The sequence below is a fragment of the Protopterus annectens genome, chromosome 9.part0 (genome assembly GCF_019279795.1).
Source record: "Protopterus annectens isolate FY-2018-M chromosome 9.part0, PAN1.0, whole genome shotgun sequence".
NCBI classification, from domain to species: Eukaryota; Metazoa; Chordata; order Ceratodontiformes; family Protopteridae; genus Protopterus; species Protopterus annectens.
The window spans coordinates 1,258,808,986-1,258,831,455 of NC_056743.1; the positions used below are offsets into that span (position 1 = coordinate 1,258,808,986).

The following is a 22,470-nucleotide window of genomic DNA, read 5'->3' on the forward strand; positions in this document are numbered from 1 at the left end:
GTTGGTCAGTAGATGCACCACCTCTGTGCAAGGGTATCACAGTTGCCGTTGTCCACTCAGCTGGTGTGCAGCCAGTTGTGTCAGTATGATTGCAAGGGTATCCCAGTGGTGTTAGTAATCCTTGTCAGATCCCATGTGGGATGCAGGCTGGAATGTTAGCATATGAAATAGATGCTGTGTATCTTCCATTGAGAGGCCAGTTACGAACTGCTCTGTAAATATGTAAGTTATGGGACAGGTTGCAGATTGACATCAGACAGAAGAAAAAAAAAGTGGGGGGGTGGATCTTAACAATGAGTTAGAAGTATGTGAATACTCATGAATCAAACTTTTAGCAGCTGATTGTTTTCCCGGTTTAAATACAGCAGTAAGCATTAAACCTATTTTAAAAAGAAGACAGTTAACTTTGAAATAAAATCTTGTGTGGATGGGTCTTAGTTAAATGTTTTACTTATTTTACGACTATACTAATTTTCAGTAACATTTTACTTGTATATATGTCTTTAAACTGAAGTGCTTAATACAACTGTGTCATGTGATTGGTCTTAAAGTTTGAATTTACTATTTAAATGAAGGTATGTGATCTCTTTTTTTTTTATACACTGGTTGATCCTAAAAGTTTTGTGATTTTTTTTTCCAGTTTAGAATATGTGATTTTTTTTCCTGTTTGGAATAAATGCTGCATTTTACCTCAGCATTTTGGATTTTTTACTACAGGTTGTAAGAATGTCATGTGTCACATGTAGTGGGGACAAGGCAGTGTGGTCAATGCAGACAGTGTGTGATTATAGGTTAGGTATGAGTACAGACCCATCATATGTGGCATCATGATGTATGAGGTCACCGACAATCTGGGCCTGTCCTTTAAGGTCACACAAGTAACTACACTGTGTGATGTGGTTCTGCTTTGTATGGTTGGCTACTTTTGTCTACACAACATCACAGCAACACTATGTGCTTCTTTTAGCTGAGGACATAGTGCCTCCATGTTAGGGGAGCACCCTCACCCCAACTGTCACACAGCACTGTCTACCTGTTATTGCACAGCCTGCTAATGGCAGTTGTCTACCAGTCAAGTGTGCTGTGCCATGATGAGCCTGTGTCCCTCCTGTCATGTACAGCTGAGTTCATGCAATTGTAATGCTGCTGACATAATGCATGGGTGTAGAGCTCTGCATGCTTGCCTGTCCCATCTCAAGGGGGGGGGGTGCAGTCATGTTATGTCAACCATCCCATAGGAGGTAATAAATCGCTTTATTGACATATATGTCTGTATTGTCTGCAAGGGAGGGTACATGCTGGTATTTCTAAGGAGACTGATCTGTGGCCAGATCCCACCAGGGAGGACCTCACATTGGGGGTTCTGTACCGGTCACCCATATTGGTAAACACATGATGCAATACATTGGTTCCTCATGTGGGAATGTCATAGGTTCATAGGTTCATACTAGGCTATCTGCCCTAGGGCATTTATAAGCCTAGCCAGAGTATGTTTGGCTTTCGCCACCCATTTTAAATTAATTTTGCTATGCCCTTTTTCGAGGTTAGTATACTGTGCCTCTGTCTAACAGTGACACAGAAGTGATACCCGGGGTAAACCTACGATCTCCCATCCACTCATCAAGATTCCTCTTGAAGAGAGTCAATAAGGGACTCTGCCTAACCTGGACTGGGATTTTATTCCAGAGTGAAGGGAGCCTCTGGGTTATGAATCTGTCCCTCCAGCATGTCCTATTTATTTCAGTGCTGAGGTTCAAGTATCTCGAGCATGTAGATTTTTTGAGGTGCAGCATGTCCCTTAATTCTGGGTTGGACATGGCCTTATACGTCAGGCACAGGTCACCTCTGAGCAGGTGGTATGCCACTGAGTAGAGCTGGAGTTTCTTTAACCGAGCAGCATATGGCATCTGTTTGAGCCCTTTGATCCTCTTGGTGAGGTACTTTTGGGGGTCTTTCCAGTTGCTGCAGGTGTTTGGTAAGGTACATCCCAAAAGGGGCATTGTACTCGATTATGGGCCTGATGAGGGATGAGTAAAGAGGCACGATGACCTCCCCTAATCTAGATGTGAATCCCTTCATGATTAGGTGGGCTATATAAAATGTTTCTCTAACTCCTTTGGCCACGTGGTTGTCAAATGAGAGATTGCTATCAACTTGGGTCCCCAGGTCCCTAATTACTTCTTCTGTACTTAATGGATTACCACCTATGTGGTAATTTGTGGGCACTTTGTTTTTGCCAAAGGGGATGACTATACACTTTTTGGCATTTAGCTTGAGGCCATGGCTCTGGCACCAGTTGTCTGTTTCTATGAGGCCCTTTTGGAGGATGCTTGTGTCGGCTGGAGAGTCGATTATGGCGCCCAGTTTGCAGTCATCTGCGAACTTGGTCAGCCACAGTCCTTCCGTGTTGGCCTGTACCTCCAAGAAATATATACCAAACAAGAGAGGTCCCAGGACTCAGCCTTGTGGGACGCCACTTGTAACTGGTTTGGAGTCTGACATGGCTCCAGCAATTCTAACCATGTGGGTTCTGTCCTTGAGCCAGTTTGCAACCCATCTAGTGACATAGGGGTTTATATTTAAGCTGGTGAGCTTATCTATAATGCCTGAGTGGAGTATTGTATCGAAGGCTTTTGCGAGGTCCAGATAGGCTGTGTGGACCACCTTCCCTTCGTCAATGGCCTTGGTGACTGTTTCAAAGAAGTCAACCAGGTTTAAGAGGCAGGATCTGCCCTTAACAAAACCAAACTGGGTAGGATCCAGTGTCTGTAGGTCCCCAATATCTTTATTTATGAGGTCCATGATGATCCTTTCCATAGCTTTGCAAACCAAGCTAGTCAGGCTTATGGGGTGATAGTTTCCAGGGTCCGTTGAGGCACCACCTTTGTGGAGAGGGACCACTGTTGCTGTACGCCACTCTTTGGGTACATATCCTGCAGTAAGGCTGAGATTGAACAGTAGTTTTATGTTTGGGTTTAGCTCTTCTTGGAGTTCATGTAGGACGCAGCCTGGGACACCGTCTGGTCCCATTGATGCTGTGTTTTTTGCTTTGGAGAGGGCGGCTCCCACCTGAGCATCTGAGATGTCAGGGGGGCAGCACTCTGCTGTGATCATGTCATCATGTCATCACTTCCCTCTGACAAACATATGCTCTCATTCAATGCTCCCTCTGCCATGTTCCAGCGACCGTTGCCTTTCTCATCTATTTTTTGACACAGGCAGTGCAACAAACTGAAGGATTGATGGGTACTCAGAACAATAGCATTCAAGGAGGCACTACATGTTTGCCAATTAGGGAAGTAGTTCCACGTTTGGGCAACATGGATGCTAGGAGGAAAGTCCAACAAGAAACAGCTACGACTTCCACAATGAATGTGGAAATATCAACAAAAGACAGCAATAACCTTTTTTCCTTTCCACTATCAATACGACAGTTAGAAAGGCAAGCATGGTCTCCGCAGATCTGTGTGAGGAAGTGTAAGGGTTCAGAGGAGAGGTACGAATTTCAACGCAAAGTACTGCGACCGATACAGAGGACTTAATAATTAATTTATCCAGGTATACACTTTCTAACAGTGAGAGATCTCTGTTGAACAAAGGTCTCTCTTTTATACCCTCCAAAAATTCTGACTTGATGGATGTAATAATAGACATAAAAATGTTCACTAGAAATGTGGCGCTGAAAATGATGTTTGGTTATAATGTGAATAATGGTTATAAAGTATTTAAAAAGCCATCCACATTTATACCTCAGATGCATCCACTTTTGGATGCATTTGAAAGAGCTTGTGAGCATGATTTGTTACAATTGTCAATGTCACATACTAGACCTGATTTCTTTAATTTAACCATTGATGAGTCTCAAGCTTTGAACAGATTGCAGAACAATGATGAGGTAGTAATTAGACAGGCAGACAAGGGTGGAGCTGTGGTGCTGCTAGACAGAGACTTCTATAAGAAAAAAATGGAGCAATTATTAGTTGACAATAATACTTATAAGGTATTGAATATGATGCAATTAGATAAGACCATAAAATGTTTCCATAGTGAATTGTATGATCTTCTTTTATGCAGAGTAATAGATATTGATCTCTATAAATACTTTTTGGTTGAGAAACCGATTATCCCCATTTTTAGGGGACTGCCAAAGGTCCATAAGAGTTTGATAGACCCGAATATGAGACCTATAGTCTTGGGGAGGGGATGGCTTACAGAACCCCTCTCCATTTATTTAGAAAAACAACTCAGACCAGAGGTAGAAGGTGTAGTCACTATAATTATGGACACACAACAGTTTTTGGAGACATATGCTAGGCATGTTTTCTCTGACATAGAAACTGGTAATGAACTTTTGGTCTCACTTGATGTTGTTTCCTTATTTACATTTATACCAAACAGTACAGGAATGGAATATGTCTGACTCCTATTGATTGAAGAAGGGGTGCCTAGGGGCCTCATTATGAGATACATGTCATTGTTAGACATTGTATTGAACAATAATATTTTATGTATGAAGAGAAATATTTTTTACAGACTAAGGGGGTAGCGATGGGCACCCCGTGTGCGAATTCATATGCCAACTTAGTGTTGGCATATTGGGAGAAGACATACGTAATGAAAAGTGTAGATTATAGGGAATACATTGGCTACTACAAATGATTTGTAGATGATGTTTTTCTTGTATGGAAGGGCACTAGTGAACAATTGGAAGAATTTGTGGAATATCTGAATGGAACAACAGATTTTTTATTTTTTGAATGTGTTAGTTCCCAGAAGAGGTTACAATTTTTGGATGTACAACTGAATAGGGAGGAAGATGGACTAAACACTGATATGTTTAGGAAGCAATGTTGGAAAAACAGCTTGCTACATCGGAGTAGTATGCATCCGACTCATATTTATCCCAATATAATGAAGAGCCAGATACTGAGGGCATCGAGGCTCACTAGTCATGAAGAATCATATACAGAAGTATGTAAGACACTGGCAGATAATTTTAGACAAAGAGGTTATAAGGATGGTGAGATAGAGAGATCCATGAACAACAGCCGGTCGTACAGGAGTAGAAAAGGGAGACCATATTTCCAAAGAAATGATAAGATTGATAGGGTTGGTGAAGAAGGTTTGGTTGTAAGAGAGAATGTGGGACTTAGAGTGGTTATTCCTTTTACAAATAGGAATAATAAGATAAGAGAGGTGATTGAGAGAAATTGGAGGTTATTGAATGTAGATGAGGACATCTCCACAATAGTAGGGAATTGGCCAAGGTACACGTATAGGAATACGAAATCACTTAAGTGATTACTTTGTTATGAGCAAGGTAAGGTTCAGAATACAAGATATTCAGATAGACAGGGGACGTTTGCATGTAGGGGCTGCAATCAGTGCCCATACATGGTAGGTGATAATAAATTTGTTCATCCTGATACAAGACAAGAATATGTGTTTAAACAATATGCAGACTGTAAGACGAAGAACTTGGTATACCTGGCACAATGCCAGGTATGCAAGTCCTTCTATGTAGGTAAAACGAACGGGACCCTTAGAGAAAGAGTAAGAGAGCATATTTATGCCATAAATAAAGAGGATGATACGAATGCGTTAGCCAAACACGTGTTGACTTATGGTATGACACACAAATTTAAGTTTAGAGCATTAGAATTAATCAGGAAATCAGGTAGGTTAGGGAATGTTAAAAATTACATGGAGGGTCAAGAAAGTAGATGGATTATACGCCTACAAGCTCATAAAATGAGCGGTTTAAATAACAGGGTGACATTGAAACCCTTTCTATCAGCTAGACCATATGCACATTAGTCACTTTATTTAGTTGATGGAGAAATTTTATAGCTTTATATAAATGATTTTTAGATATACATATTTTTTAGCTAGTATTTAGAATAAACAATATTATACATCTTTTTAGTTTTATTAAAACATTAAAATATAAAAAATATATTTTTGTGATATTTATAAATATATATTACATCAATATTTATACATTTAATATATATATATTTTAGAAATATATTTTTTGTAACGCATGTCATTTTAAATGAGAATTTTAGTATGATGTCATAATTGTTTCTGGTGAGCAATAGGCCACTGAAATAATGAATTCATTATTTATGGTTGGCAGTTAATATTTTCTGTTGAAAGTTTGATGAAACGTTGTGATGATGTGAAAGCGCTCACTGTTTTTATATCTGTGGATTAAAAGTTTGTTCTTTTGGAATATCTGCTGTGGTGCCTTTCTCAGCTATTTTTGGATTCATACGTATTTATTCTGAAGGGCACTTCATCCAAGACTGTCTGTGTGTTTGCGTTACATCTTGTACCTATACATCCATTACAACATCATACAACATAAGGTACACAAAAGTATGTGGCGTACTCATGACAAATGCCAGCATACAGTAGCTGTCATTAACCACTACAAGTGGCATGGCAAAACAACACTGCTTTACACAAATACATATTAACTAATATAGTCACCTGTGCATCAGACACATAGCTTAACTTCCCTGCATCAATGGCGAGGATGACAGAGATGTGGCACAGGTATCATCAATTGCACAGAGTGTTGTGTGGGCGTGCAGGAAGCCTAGGTTGACCCAAATGGTTTACAGCATGTGTGTGAGTCAGGAAGGGAAGCAGGTAAGATGGATCATGAAAAGGTGCCATGTGTGCCTGTAGGTGACCTGCATTTTACAGTGGTGTGTGAGTGTGTGCATGTACACAGTCAAGCTCAGTGTTAGCCCTACATGTATACATGTTGGACAGCTTTGGACCTCACATGGTAGAGTTGACAGTTCACTGTATCCAGCCCTGAACACAGGCACTGACTCTGCAAAGAGTTGCACTGGCACCTCCATGCCCAAGGTCAGAAGTGGTGCTAGTACCTGATGGTGACTGCTGTGCTGTCTACTGGGACCATGTCTCCCCATGGGAATGCCCTAGACCATGAGCCCATGGCCTGCATGTCATGGTGTGCAAAGCACACTCCCTTTTGTAGCACTGGATGTACTGCCACTACGGGAGCGTGATTGTGCATGGCTACATGGACTGTCAGCAGCTGGGGTTGCTGAACTACATCCATGAGTCCGATGCACAACTCCAACCACATGTTGCAGCACAGGCAATGTGCAGTCCAAGACAGAAACTGTCTCAGCCCACCTTCTGTCCACTGTATCAGTAAACCGACCCAGGGTGTCCCCAATGCAGTGGAGGCAGTCATGGGTGGTAGACTGTGCTGCATCCATAACCCTAAGAATATGTCTGGTATTCCATTCAGAAAGTGCCTGTGCCTCCATGACTGCCCAAAACATGGACTGAGTGACTCATGATGCGACACCTGAAACAGGTGGTGGATGGACAGCAGGCCTCCTACAAGTACCCCTGTCAATCTGCCTGTGTGGGACCTTACCAGCTCTGGCTATAGCCAGTGTCTACTCTCACTGGAGCCATAGGTGTCACACTTTCCTGTTCAATGTCCCCAACCTTTGACTGTCCAATATCTGTGGCCTCAGGGAACTGGGTATGTGGGGGCATACTGACTGTGTGCAGTGACAATGAGGCAGAAGAGGGATATCAATCTCTGGGACAGATTCAGGCCCCAAAACCCCCACCTGTGCCACACTATGACCACCATCATCATCAGAGTCTGAGGAGACACTGACATCAGGTTGTGTAGGGGACAGAGACTAACCCCCCCCCCCCAGTTACCTGTGATAAGAAATGAAAGAGCAGTACATTAATACCTGCACTATTATGCTCTTCAGTACTATGCTGTGATATATGTAAGGCTCTGTACACTGTCATCACTATGACAGACCTGTTGAAAACCCAACCTCATATAGTAGGACTTGAGGAAAGTACTCTTCCCACTAACAGCTGTAGTTACTTGTCAATAAACTCTCATTATACTGCAATCTCATTAGCAACAGTGAGGTACACTATTGACATTAGTGTAGACTCTGCACAGCTGACACATATGGCACTCTGTACTGTCCTAATAATACTGCCACATCTATCAGCATGGTCACACCTACAAGGCATAGGTATGAATCTAACGTGTACAGTCAGACAATATGTGTGCATTTGGCAATCATGCCAACTGATAGAGATTATATAAAGTTAAATATGTTTTCCCCAAAGCAATTGAATTTATGCCGAAATGCAAAAGGAAAATGCTTGTGTTTTATAAAGCAAGGTCTAACTTGAAAAGGTTTGAAATAAATGTATCCTTCTAAAAGAACAAGGCTAAAAGGCAGAAGTTAAAAATAAACAAGTGCTTAAGCAGGCATGAAATGCAACTTTGAAAGTAAACAGCTAAAGATGACACCTGTAAGAATGAAATATGTTTAGTTACCTTTTACTGTAAATACTTACTTTAGTTAGCTTTTACTGTAAATGCATACTGTGGGCTAAATGGCATCCTGTTATAATAACAAGGAAGTTTTTTCTACAGGGGACTTTACGGGAAGGTTTTCAGTTATGGGAATGAAGAACAAAAATCAGTCATGCAGACCACAAGGACATTAAAAATAACATTAGTTGCCCATTGAAAAGGGTATATAAACTGGACATTATTTTCTCTTCTTCAGCGACATTTTGATTGAGTGTGCATCAATCTGTATCGTGAGAACCAAAGAGACTGTTTTGCTACCTGTGTTATGATAAAATTTAAATAACTCTTGAAAGTTTAACTGCTTGGCAAGAATTTGTGAAAGTATAAATAAATACTAATGGATACAGCAGTGCATTTGTTAGTCTGGTCACTCCTGCCAGTTTCTTACTAATTTAACAGTGGCGAGCAGCTGGCCGTGACCTTTTGTCCATTCTCAGCAGTTATTTTTTCATAGGGCCCTACTTTCTACGTCAGTTCAACAGGTTGGCAGTTTCCAGTACTTTGTTTGTGGGAGCCAGAGTTGAGTCACAGCAACTGTCCTGTGATGTTCCACCATCAGTTCATCTGTTGAGGAAGACCATCTATTTCCAGAGAGACTTCAGCCTGATCACCTGTTCGTTATCTGAGAAAAATATGGTAAATTCTTTACAGTTATAACATGGATGCCATAAAAGATATTAGCTTAAAATGCCCACATCCGGTACAGATAGACTTAAATGACACACCTGACAAAGACTGGTCTTATTTAGAAGCATGGTTTGAATCTTCTATGTCAGACATAAAATGTAAATCCGGAATTTTCAGTGCACAGAAACTAGATAGAAGTTGTATCTGTAAATGGATAAATGTCTATTCTCAATATATTGTCAAATCAAAGGTTATTCAAAAAGACTGTCTTTTATGTGACAGTAAACTTCCACAAATATGTCTACATTGTCATAAGAGACTAGTATGTAAGTCATACAAAAAGATTTATCCTGTTGCTACACAGGAAATGTTTAATTCTAGTGTTACTAGTTCCTCTGATACAAAACAGATACCTGAGTCTTCTGCAGTTATTCCTTTATCTGATTTAACACAAACTGTCACTGATTTTCTAGCACATTTGCAAGCTTTGCCTAAATTTGATATAGTAAACATGTATGAAGACTACTGTCAGGAATGGAATAAGTTACATGAAACTGTTACTGATACAGAAAAATTAGATACAGACAAAACAAATCCAACAGATTTATAGGAACGATCTTGATAAAGCACAAGAAGAATATCTTGATATAGTGAGGGGGTACTTGTATACTTTTAAAAAAATGTTTCAGCAACTTTACAATACCTGTCTAAGGTCAGTATAAAAGGACATGAACAGAGGCAGAGACTCAAACTTTACAGACTGAAAATCATGCTTTAAAGCACGAATTGGAAAGAGCCCTAAAATATTTATGGGCATAACATAAACAAATTACTAGTGGACGGGGTACACCGGGAATGGCAGTAATTTCTCCTGCGGACATTTACCAACAGTCTCATTTATTGCAGACTCTGCCTCAGTGGCAAGATAAAAAAGGATTTTTTTTTCAACATGTTGGCATTTGAAGAATAGTTGACATACACTGTGGGGTCTACTTGGAGTGATGCTTTGTGTAGATGTTTTTCGCATTTATTCCAAAATGTTTAAAATCATACATAGAAAAAGAAAAATGTTCTCTGGACAGTAGAACAGTCCATATAGCAGCTATTCTTGCTTATTATCTGAGCTTTGCTCCAGCTAAGATCTACCTGAAATCAACTGGACGTATAAATTAATTTAAGTACACTTTTATCTGCTCTTTTTCATATAGTTCTGCATTTAATTTATTTATATGTGTTTCTCAGTGAATATTAACTAAACAGAAAGTTGTGGCTGTGTCTCTACAGAGTTGTTGTTGTTTGTCTTTCTGCTCTGGTCTGCTAATGATTGGCAGTAGACTTTTACGAAATGCCAAGGTGCCAGCTCGACGCCCAACCTTCAACAAAGGCACGCCCATTTACGCACGCATGTCTTTCGAACGCTACTCAACCATGGGGAGGACATGCAGACTCCACACAGAAGGCACTCCCAAGCCCAGCCGACAATTGAACGGGAGAACCTCTTGCTTTGAGGTAACAATACTACCGCTGTTCCATCGTGGCATTAGTACTTGTTTGAATTTCTGTGTAGCCATTGATAGCAGTGGGAGGTAGTTTCACCTCATCACTGATATCCTGTCCTGCCTTATATATGTGGTAAATTTTATGTTATTTCTGCTTATTATCTGAGCTTTGCTCCAGCTAAGATCTACCTGAAATCAGCTGGACATATAAGTGAATTTAAGTACACTTTTATCTGCTCTTTTCCATATAGTTCTGCATTTAATTTTATTTATTTGTGTTTCTCACTGAATATTAACTCAACTGAAAGTTGTGGCTGTGTCTCTACAGTTAGTTCCCCACCTACCCTCCCTGTTCTTGTTCTGGTGTTAATGTTGGTGGCTTTGAAATTGCCCGCCCCTCTTGTAAATTTGTATTTGGATATTTCTTCTGGGCTCATCTCATTTGCTCACTCAACTGAGTGCAGTGAGATCATATTCTGATTTCAGGCACTCCTACTGTGTACAAAGAGAGAATTTGGGAAGGACAATCCCTGTAACCTCTTAATCCTGCTCTGTTCCCTCCCTCAAAAAAAGAAAAAAAAATTAAATAAATAAAATATATACATATTTTATTCAATTGCTCTTACTGTAACTGTCTTAGTTGCTGTTCTGCATGCTATCTGTTCAGTCGCTCTTACTCTGCACTTATTACTGCTTGTTAGTAGCCTTCTAATTTACTGCCTTCTCCACTTGTTTTTTAGTCATTTGTTAATTTAATTGCATTTGTTTAAACTGTATTTGCCGTAATATTGCTACACACTCAAGTGTGCTAGCCTGCACTGCAATTTAAATTGTATTTACTGCTGTTTTAGCTGCTTTTCTGTAAAAAAAAATCTAAGCTTGTTTCCTGCCTTTCCTGTAACTAGTCTAGTCCAGATACAGACTTGCTGTAGCCAAGACTGTTGATAAGCTTCTGAGCCCCCCAAGCCTTTCTGTGTTGGAGGGAAGCCTTCTAGCTTATCATTGGGAGTGGTAAGCACTAGGTAACCTATCTACCACAGGAGGAATGGTTCTGGCCTAGAAATTATAGCTTATTGGCCATTTGGGAAGCTTTTCCATCTCTTTCTACTTTCTGGTTTGAAAGCTGCACTTGCGCTTGTTTCCCACCTTTCCTATAACTAGCCTAGTCCGGTTACAGAGTTGCTGTATCCAGGATTGTTAGTAAGCTTCTGAGCCCCCCACGCCTTTCTGTGTTGGAGGGAAGCCTTCTAGCTTATCAGTGGGAGTGGTACTCATTAGGTAGCCTCTCTACCACACAAGGAGTGGTTCCTGGCCCAGAAATTGTAGCTATTCACCGTTTGGGCAGTTTTTTTTCCAATCTCTTTCAACTTTCTGGTTTAAAAGCCGCACTTGTGCTTGTTTCCCACCTTTCCTGTAACTAGCGTAGTCCAGATACAGAGTTGCTGTATCCAGGACTGCTGGTAAGCTTCTGAGCCCCGCAAGCCTTTCTGTGTTGGAGGAGAGCCTTCTAGTACTTATCAGTGGGAGTGGTAAGCACTAGGTAGCCTGTCTACCACAAGAAGAGTGATTATTGGCCCAGAAATTGTAGTTTATTGACCATTTGGACAGTTTGTCCATCTCTTTCAACTTTCTGGTTTAAAAGACCCATCTGCGCTTGTTTCCCAAATTTCCTGTAACTAACCTACTGGGAAGCACTAGAAAGCCTTAAACTGATGCAAGCCTTCTAGCTTAGAAAAGAGACTTTGGAGTGATTAAGTATCAGTTTTCTGCACTTTCTTGCTGTACTTAACTGTTTTCCGCCTAAATGCCGATTTTCCAGAATTTATTCTGATTCAAAAGCTTGTTTTTTTTTCACATATTGTACTTATTTAAACGCCTGCACTTTTAAAATGTCGTTTTTTGTTTAAATAATTTAACTGTTGTAGGCTACACACTAAATGCGATAGCCTTTTCTGATTGTTTGGAGTCTTTTAAAGCTGTTTTAAGTGTATTTCTTTACTGTTTTTGCATTATCTTTTCAAAAAAACAAAAAAAAATTCCTTGTTTCCCACCTTTCTAAGCTAGTATAGTCCAGTTTTCAGGCTAGTGCTGAATTCAGGGCTGTGTTACAAGTTTCTGAGTTGCCCATACCTTACTTGGATAGAAGGAAGTTTCTCTGTTCATCTGTGAGAGAGGGGAGCTTTGAGCAGCCTATCTGTCCCTGGAGGAGTGGTTCCAGCCCAGAAGTTAGTAGTTTATTGGCCATTTTGGGCTAATTTCTATCTCTTTCATTTCCCTGCTATAAAAACCGCGTTTGCACAGTTTTGTGCGTGGGGCAGTGCTGGTTAGCTAGGGTTAAATTATTCCCGGCTCCACTAAGTCTCCTCTTCAGTTATTCCCTTGAAACTAGTCTAACTCTCAACCTAAGCACTCAAAAAGCATCCTATAGCCCAGCACTTGCTCAGACCTAATAGCAAGTACTAATATACTCGGACACTTGGTTGCCCAGCAGGGCAAGGCTCTTTATTCACCCCTCACCAACCAAGCAACTAAGCAGCTCACCCTACTATTCAGGCATGACCAAAGGGCAATTTCAGGTGTACTCTCCAGTCCAGCTGGTGAATCTGGGTATCCTGAGGCAATGTTACAACTGCCTCATGTACACTGACAACCCTCTCCTCCTACCACAAAACACTACCTTTGCGAGAGATGCAATTATACAGACAAACTGGAAGCTAAGCTGTCTCCACCCAAGACTGGAACAGACAGTAAAGAGGAGAAGGTTAACACTTGCACCACACCTCCAGCCACACACAGACCTACTAAACCAGCACTGGCAAAAGATAAACATAAATACAAAAAATCATACTCAGAGGCTCTAAATAAAAACCTGCAAAAGCATCAGAGACATCCAAAGCAGACACACAAACAACCTGCACCTCCAGTCACAAACCAGCACATAAAACATAAAATCAGTGTGCCACACAATCACAGCCCTTAAGGCGAAATAACATACCTAACACACTAGTAATAGGTGACTCTATAGTCAGGCACACTGACGTCCTGTTCGCTAGGCTGGACAAGCAGAAGGTTACTGTTAGCTGCCTGTCGGGAGCCAGAATCCGCCACATAACACAAGCACTCAAGTCACTCCAGAACAAGTACAAATATGACTCTGTCATTGTTCATGTTGGTGTGAATGACCTGAGATGTACCTCCCTGGACTACATGAAAAGAGACATGGAAGAGTTCTCTGATCATGTAGCCCAGGCTGGTATGACCCTGACCCTGAGTAGCATCCTGCCCTCACCAAGAATGATACCTCAGTATAAAGAAAAATGATCAATTTCAACAATTGGTTAACCTTCTGGTGTCATTCAACGGGGATCTAGTGTCTGTCAGCCTGGGATGACATGCTTGACAAGCCGCATTGCTTCACAAGAGACGGCTTGCACCTGTCACCCCTAGGCTTTCAAATACTAGCCAAGGCTCTTGCTGTTCCCATAGTGCCTTTTTTAGGCAAAGCTAAAAAGTCAAACCCACCTCCATAAACAGCACAATTAACAAAAAACTGAAGGTTATACTACTCAACACCAGGAGTTTAAATTTCAAAATGCACGTGCTCGAAGCACTCCTCAGTATGGAGAATGTCGACATCTGTGCAGTAACTGAAACCTGGTTCAAGGCTCCAGAGAGCACCCCAGCACTACTGGGTTACAACTCGTACCACACGTTTCGACCACAGAACACGGACCAAAACACAAAAGGAGGGGGTGTATCCATAGTCATCAAGGATACCTACACCTCCAGGTTAGTAACACAGCATGATACCTCTGAGATCATCCATGTGCAACTAACATCAGGCAAATCTGCAATGCAAATTGTGGCCTGCTACAGATCACCCTCCATGACCCAGGACCACCACTCCACCTTTCTGGAGACACTGGAAAACATGGAGGTCCTACCAAACACCCTGATATTGGGCGATTTCAATTATCCTACCATTAACTGGGAAAACTACTTGAGTACAAACTCCCAGGCCCAGCGCTTCCTGGAATTCATCAACTCAAATGCCCTGGATCAGCTGGTAAACTCTCCTACCAGAGGTGAAAACATATTGGACCTGGTCACCACAAACATGGGTGACAGGTGTTCCACACCGGAGGTCAACCCGTCACTGGTTAAATCAGACCATAAACTAATCACTCTGGATGTCCACACTCCATCATCCCCCCAACTAATGAAATCACAGTAAAAACTTTTTTAAAGCAAACTTCACCTTACTTAAGACAGAGGTGGTAAGTTTCACAGCCCCCACGCTAAAGGATAACGCTGCCCAAGATGCAGAAACCTTTACAAATACACTCTATGAGCACCTACAAGGATGCATGGATCGTGCCATCCCTAGCAAAACCAAGACTCACACCTGTAAGAGAAGGAAACCAGTCTGGTGGACCCCTGCCATAAACAGGCTTTACAATAGAAGGAGGAAACTAGTTCAGAAAAAAAACAAATCCCAAGAAGGAAAGACATCCCTGATCAGTATCAGTAAGAAACTAAGGTCCCTCATAAAATCATCCAAGGCTAACTTCGAAAGAAAGATAGCCATGGATTCAAAAGATAACCACAAAGTCTTCTTTAGCTATGTTAAGAATCTAAGTGGCAGCTCACAGATATGCACTAAACTAGTGCAAAATAGCACAAAATATACTGAACCTACTGCTATTGCCAACATCCTGGCAAATAGATTGAGTGTAAACTTCACCCCCCCCCTCACCCCCAAAACGGCCTACAACAATACCGGAAAAGTGTAGTGCCCCAGAAATCACAGATGCACAAGTGAAAATAGCCCTTTCAAAAGCCAAAAACACAGCATCAATGGGGCCAGATGGTGTCCCAGGCTGTGTCTTGCACGAACTACAGAATGAATAACCCCCCACCTAAACACGTTGTTCAACCTCAGCCTCTCCACAGGCTATGTGCCCATAGAGTGGCGCACAGCAACTGTTATTCCACTCCACAAAGGAGGGGCCCCAGCTGACCCTGGTAACTATCGCCCCATAAGCCTGATTAGCCTGGTCTGCAAGGCTATGGAGCGCATCATCATGGAACTCATTAACAAAGACATTGGGAACCTCCAAACACTTGACCCAACCCAGTTCGGCTTTGTTAAGGGCAGATCATGCCTACTAAACCTGGTTGACTTCTTCGAGTCAGTCACCAAGGCCATAGATGAGGGAAAGGATGTTCACACAGCCTACCTTGATCTCACCAAGTCTTTCGACACCATTCCCCACTCGGGTATTACAGAAAAACTCACCAGCCTGAACATAAACCCCTACATCACGAGATGGGTTGCCAACTGGCTTACAGACAGAACTCACACGGAAAGAATAGCGGGCTCCAGGTCTGACTCTAAACCAGTCACATGGTGTCCCGCAAGGCTCAGTCCTGGGACCCCTACTGTTCGGCATATACTTCTCAGAAGTACAGACAAACACAGGAGGACTATGGCTAACCAAGTTCACAGATGATTTCAGACTGGGAGCCATAATTGACTCTCTGGCTGACATGGACATCCTCCAAAAGGGCCTTACTGAGATGGACACCTGGTGTCAAAGTCATAGCCTCAAGCTAAATTGCAAAAAATGCATAGTCATCCCATTTGGGAAAAACAAAACACCCACGAATTACCACATAGATGGTAGCCCCCTTAATACAGAAGAGGTAATAAGAGATCTGGGGACCCAGGTAGATAGTAATCTCTCCTTTGACAATCATATTGCCAAAGTAGTTAGGAAATCCTTCTATGTGGCCCATCTAATTATTAAAGGGTTCGCATCTAGAAATAAAGAGGTTATAGCGCCCCTCTACTCATCACTCATCAGACCCATCATAAAGTACAATGCCCCATTTGGGATGTACCTCACAAGGCACTTCCAACAGCTGGAGAGACCACAAAAGTACCTCACCAAGAGGATTACTAGCCTCAAACATATGTCCTATGCAGCCCGACTGAAAAAGAACTCCGGCTGTACTCAGTGGCATATCGCTTACTTAGAGGTGATCTCTGCCTGACTTACAAAGCCATGTCCAACTCAGAATTGATGGACATGCTCCACCTAAAGAAATCCAAGTCACTACGAGCCACACACTCTAGTGAGCTAAACCTCGCCACAACAATAAATAGAACATGCTGGAGGGATAGATTTCTGTCACAGAGACTCCCCATGCTTTGGAACAAAATTCCAAACTACATTAGGCAGAGCCCTTCACTAACACTCTTCAAGAAAAACCTTGACGAGTGGATGGGTAACAGAAAATACACACCTGGGATCACTTCATTGGCTCTGCTTGACAGAGGATCAGTTAATTAATCAATGGGGCAGCCGACACACTCTGGCTAGGCTTATAAATGCCCTTGGGCAGATAGCCTAGTACTTACCTATGAACCTATATACTCAGGGTCAACCTCCTGAATTACTTGATTATTTTAAAATTACTATTACAGATGAACTGAAGGAGCAAGCAGATCATTTTAAACTTGCTTGTCAGGTGGTCTATGGTAAAAATGATGATCAAATGAAAGATCCAGAGGTACAACAAATGCTTATACATTCCTTTTTAAAACAAGTCAAGGGAGTATCAGGTTATATCAGAGATATCTATGGGCTAGGATCTAAGACCCTAGAAGAAGTGGTTCAGAATCTCATTAGAAGACAATGGGGGATGATGGGAAGTTATATACACACAACATATTTTCTATAGAGGAGGTACAAAGTGTTGATTTTGTTGGGAAAGGAAGGGAACATGTAGATGGTCTGATGAAAGGATAGGTACAAGGGAACCTCAAGCTGCTTCTGCTCCAGCAATGCCAATGGCAGATGCACAGCGTAGTTCAGGAAAACAAGTAATATGTTTTACTTGTAAGAAAATGGGTCATATTAAACAAGACTGTCCATATTATAAACAATGTAAAGAAATCCAAATACAAAAGGGTATCTATGCAGACAGTACTAATTCTTCTACACCTAAAACTAGGGAACGAAATCACGAAAAGAGGGGCACACATGATGATAAGCAATCACATGAACAAAGTCAAAAGAATCAATAGGAAAATAAGGTATGTCCTGTAGAGTACACAGAAAATCCACCATATAATCCCTCATATGGTACAGGTCAGGAAATGAAACATGAGCCTCATATGGTACAGGTCAGGAAATGAAACATGAAAAAGAATGCACAAAGTATACTTTAAACAATGATGATACAAATTGTCAGTAAGAAACAGGACATGCTGTCTGTGTAATCAGAGATGTACCCAGGCAGACAGATCAAAACAAATTTGATTCCAATTAGGGGTGTGCACCCCACCTAAGTAACTTTTCTGGCCGTTTACAGACGTGGAAAGGATGGACATCCACTAGTGGACGTATGGGTGGAGGGGACATTATGGAAGGATGTTCTACTTGATACCAAGGCAGCAGTCTCAGTTACTAATAAACAGTTACCTGTAAATCCATTCAAATATTCCTACAATCAAGTGTTCGATGGCAGTACCTGCATGCCTATAGGTAGCAAATCCAGTGGAGGTCACATTTCTTATGAATACCAGTTGTGGGACAACAATCCTTGGGGTAGATATCCTAGGTAAACTGGGAATAGTAACTGACTTTACTAACAGGGCTTTGTGGTCAGCCAGTACAAATAATAGTCTTAATACTGTTGAACAGTTTCCTTGTTTTGTGATAGATGTAGATAAGTATACAAAAGACATTGACAAAAGACAAACAGAGATGCAGGACAAATGGGAGCAAATTAAACAGCAATTTCAGCCTTTGTGGGCTACATCAAAAACAGATTGTGGCAAGTTAGACGTGCCGGTTAGTGTAGGTAGTCGTACAGATTACATTCCTCCATTTCAGAAGCAATATCCAAATCCCAAAGAGGCAGGAGAGGATATGAAGAGGTGTATAGAAGAATGGGAATGGGCAGGCATATTACAAACAGTTCATAGCCCTACAAATTCACCAATATGGCCAGTGAAAAAGAAGGATGGTAGTTACAGATTAGTTATTGACTTACGTAAAGTTAATCAGTTCACCACCCCTTGTGCACATCTGGTTCCGGGGGTACTAGAATTGGCAGTGAGAATAAAACCTCAAAGTAAATGGTTCACAGCTATTGATTTAGCTAATGGATTTTTTGCAGTCCCTTTACAAAAGAAAGACTGGCAACAATTTGCTTTCACCTTTGATAAACAACAGTATGTGATGACGCGTTTGCCACATGGATTCCAAAATAGCCCTGTGATTTTTCACCAAGTTATGGGGGAAATTTTAAAACCCTTGGAGACAGATGAGAATGTCTTTCATTACATTGATGACATTCTTATTCAGACAGAAACAGTAGCACAGCATGAAAAACTTCTTAAAAAAAGTTCTACATGCTCTACAGGATGCAGGATTCAAGGTTAGCAGTGAAAAGGTTCAGGTTTTCTCACAAGAGGTGAGGTTTCTGGGAACAATTGTTCAACCCACTGGCAGATCCACTTGTAAGGAGAGAGTAAAGGGAATTCTGGAGTTGCCTCAACCATTGACTATTTCAGAATTGCATAAATGTCTGGGAATTATGAACTACAACAGAGAGTTCACAGAAGATTACACAGCAGCTGCTGTGACCCTATACAAAATGTTAGTGGATCAAAAACAGGAACCCCATTTTAAGTGGGGACAGAGGGAAGTGGAGGCTTCTGAACTCTTAAAGAAGAAATTGATGCAGGCCACTGAGTTGGTAGCACCTGATAAATGGCAAGCTTTTATCTTACAGGCAGCTGCAGGGAATTACACCATTTCGATAGTTCCCCTGCAATATTGGCCTCAGGGACATGATGGTAAGGTAGAAAGAACACTTCAACCAGTGACTTTCTGCAGCCAAAAGTTAATCCCAGTTGAAAAGGGGTATCACCCATACATTCAACAATTGCTGGCCATATATTGGAGTATTTGACAGTTCTTTCAAAAATCATTGTGCAAACACCACATCAGTCTATTAAGATTTTATTAAATTCCACAGAAATTAACAAGATCACAGAAGAGGTGAGTCAAACCATTCTTGCAAAATGGATAACCCTATTTGGCACAAAGGATGTGCAAATTCAGACAGGAGACAAGTATTATCTTTCAGACCTTGTCAATTATGGCAGAAAAATCCCATAATTGTATTCAAAGTTTAGAACATCCAGAAGTTTCACCATTGAATGCGCATTTTCAAAGTGATATACCCATGGTTTACGTAGATGGGGAAAGCTTCTGGAAAGATGGGAAATATTTGACAGGATTTGTGGTAATCTCAGGAGACGGCCAAAAGCCTATTTTGAAGAGACTGCCAGGATACATGTCAGCCCAAATGGCAGAGTTAGAAGCAGTAAAATATGTTTTACATTTTGAGCCTGTTAATATTTACAGTGATAGTGCCTATATGGTAAACTCTTTATGTTTAAATATGGCAGTTTGGGCCAGAAGGGGATTCATCAACAGTGTTGGGAAACCCCTCAAACATGCTCCGGTTTTACGAGAGTTATGGGCATTGATTACCCAAAATGGCTTACAGGAAAAATTTAGTATAGTTAAAATTAAAGCACATCAGAGATGTTACACAGTAGAGGCTAGAGGAAATGCTTTGGCAGATACCGAAGCGAAACAAGCAGCTGAATCAGGTGAGTGGTTAGATTCACACAAGTGTTTTGAACAAACAGACCAGGTAATGTCAGTTAAAACATTTACACCTGTAGAAATATAGGATTTGGTGACCCTTCAGAAAGAGAAAGGGATTCCTGATGAACTGGACAGATGTATACAGGAAGGGGATGCCGAACAGAAAATTTTTGTCTATCTGATGCCAGATGGCAGAAAAATACCATATCTCCCAAAAGATCTAGCTAAACAATTGGTTGAATATAATCACAAAATCTTAGACTACATAGGTACAGAAAAACTATGGAGTATAGTGAAACAGAAGATGTGGAATCCACATCTAAAAGGGCTTTGTAAGACTGTATTGGAAGGATGTTTAATTTGTCTACAGACTAACACTAGTGTAAAGAGACTTAAATTGCATAGAGTGCCAGTGGCAGATGGGCATTGGTACACTATCCAGGTAGATTATGCAGGACTACTTCCAGGTTGCAAAAAGGGGATATAAATACCTATTGGAGTTGTTGATGTGTTTTCCAAGTGGGTAGAGGTAATTCCTATCAAAGGTATGACAGTTAAAACTACAGCAGAAGCATTGTGGGAAAATATTTTTGTCCACTGGGGATGGCCTCGGATCACAGAATCAGAGAATGGGCCCCAATTTACAAGCCAAATAATATGGTATTTCTGCATATTGTTGGGGATTCAACACAGGTTTCATGTTCCATATCATCCGCAATCCAATCGAATTGTTGAAAGGATGAACCGGATGACAAAGGAGAGGTTAAAAAAGGTGTGTTTGGAAAAAGGCAAGGATTGGGTGAGATATTTGCCAGGTATTATTTTAGGCATTAGGGCTACACCTAACAGTAAAACAGGAATTTCACCTTTTGGGGTGATGACATAGGTTCATAGGTTCATAGGTTCATAGGTTCATACTAGGCTATCTGCCCTAGGGCATTTATAAGCCTAGCCAGAATGTGTTTGGCTTTCACCACCCATTTTAAATTTATTTTGCTATGCCCTTTTTTGAGGTTAGTATACTGTGCCTCTGTCTAACAGTGACACAGAAGTGATACCCGGGGTAAACCTACGATCTCCCATCCACTCATCAAGATTCCTCTTGAAGAGAGTCAATAAGGGACTCTGCCTAACCTGGACTGGGATTTTATTCCAGAGTGAAGGGAGCCTCTGGGTTATGAATCTGTCCCTCCAGCATGTCCTATTTATTTCAGTGCTGAGGTTCAAGTCTCTCGAGCGCGTAGCTCGATGGGATTTGGATTTTCTGAGGTGCAGCATGTCCATTAATTCCGGGTTGGACATGGCTTTATACGTCAGGCACAGATCGCCTCTGAACAGGCGGTATGCCACTGAGTAGAGCTGGAGTTTCTTTAACCGGGCAGCATATTGCATCTGTTTGAGCCCTTTGATCCTCTTGGTGAGGTACTTTTGGGGTCTTTCCAGTTGCTGCAGGTGTCTGGTAAGCTACATCCCAAAAGGGGCATTGTACTCAATTATGGGCCTGATGAGGGATGAGTAAAGAGGCACAATGACGTCCCCTGATCTAGATGTGAATCCCTTCATGATTAGGTGGGCTATATAAAATGTTTTTCTAACCACTTTGGCCACGTGGTTGTCAAATAAGAGATTGCTATCAACTTGGGTCCCCAGGTCCCTAATTACTTCTTCTGTACTTAATGGATTACCACCTATGTGGTAATTTGTGGGCACTTTGTTTTTGCCAAAGGGGATGACTATACACTTTTTGGCATTTAGCTTGAGGCCATGGCTCTGGCACCAGTTGTCTGTTTCTATGAGGCCCTTTTGGAGGATGCTTGTGTCGGCTGGAGAGTTGATTATGGCGCCCAGTTTGCAGTCATCTGCGAACTTGGTCAGCCACAGTCCTTCCGTGTTGGCCTGTACGTCCAAGAAATATATACCGAACAAGAGAGGTCCCAGGACTGAGCCTTGTGGGACACCACTTGTAACTGGTTTGGAGTCTGACATGGCTCCAACAATTCTAACCATGTGGGTTCTGTCCTTGAGCCAGTTTGCAATCCATCTAGTGACATAGGGGTTTATATTTAAGCTGGTGAGCTTATCTATAATGCCCGAGTTTGGTATTGTATCGAAGGCTTTTCCGAGGTCCAGGTAGGCTGTGTGGACCACCTCCCCCTCGTCAATGGCCTTGGTGACTGTTTCAAAGAAATCAACCAGATTTAAGAGGCAGGATCTGCCCTTAACAAAGCCGAACTGGGTA

General features: G+C 41.5%; 1 protein-coding gene across 1 annotated transcript in view; it reads left to right on the forward strand.

The window, feature by feature from the left end:
• Positions 1–19,713: 19,713 nt before the first annotated feature.
• LOC122810650 (ribonuclease H-like) overlaps positions 19,714–22,470 on the forward strand; it is a 68,627-nt gene continuing 65,870 nt past the window's right edge. Inside the window, exon 1 of the mRNA XM_044082222.1 lies at positions 19,714–20,233. Within this exon, the coding sequence (XP_043938157.1) occupies positions 19,714–20,233 (520 nt within the window). The remainder of the gene's footprint in view (positions 20,234–22,470) is intronic.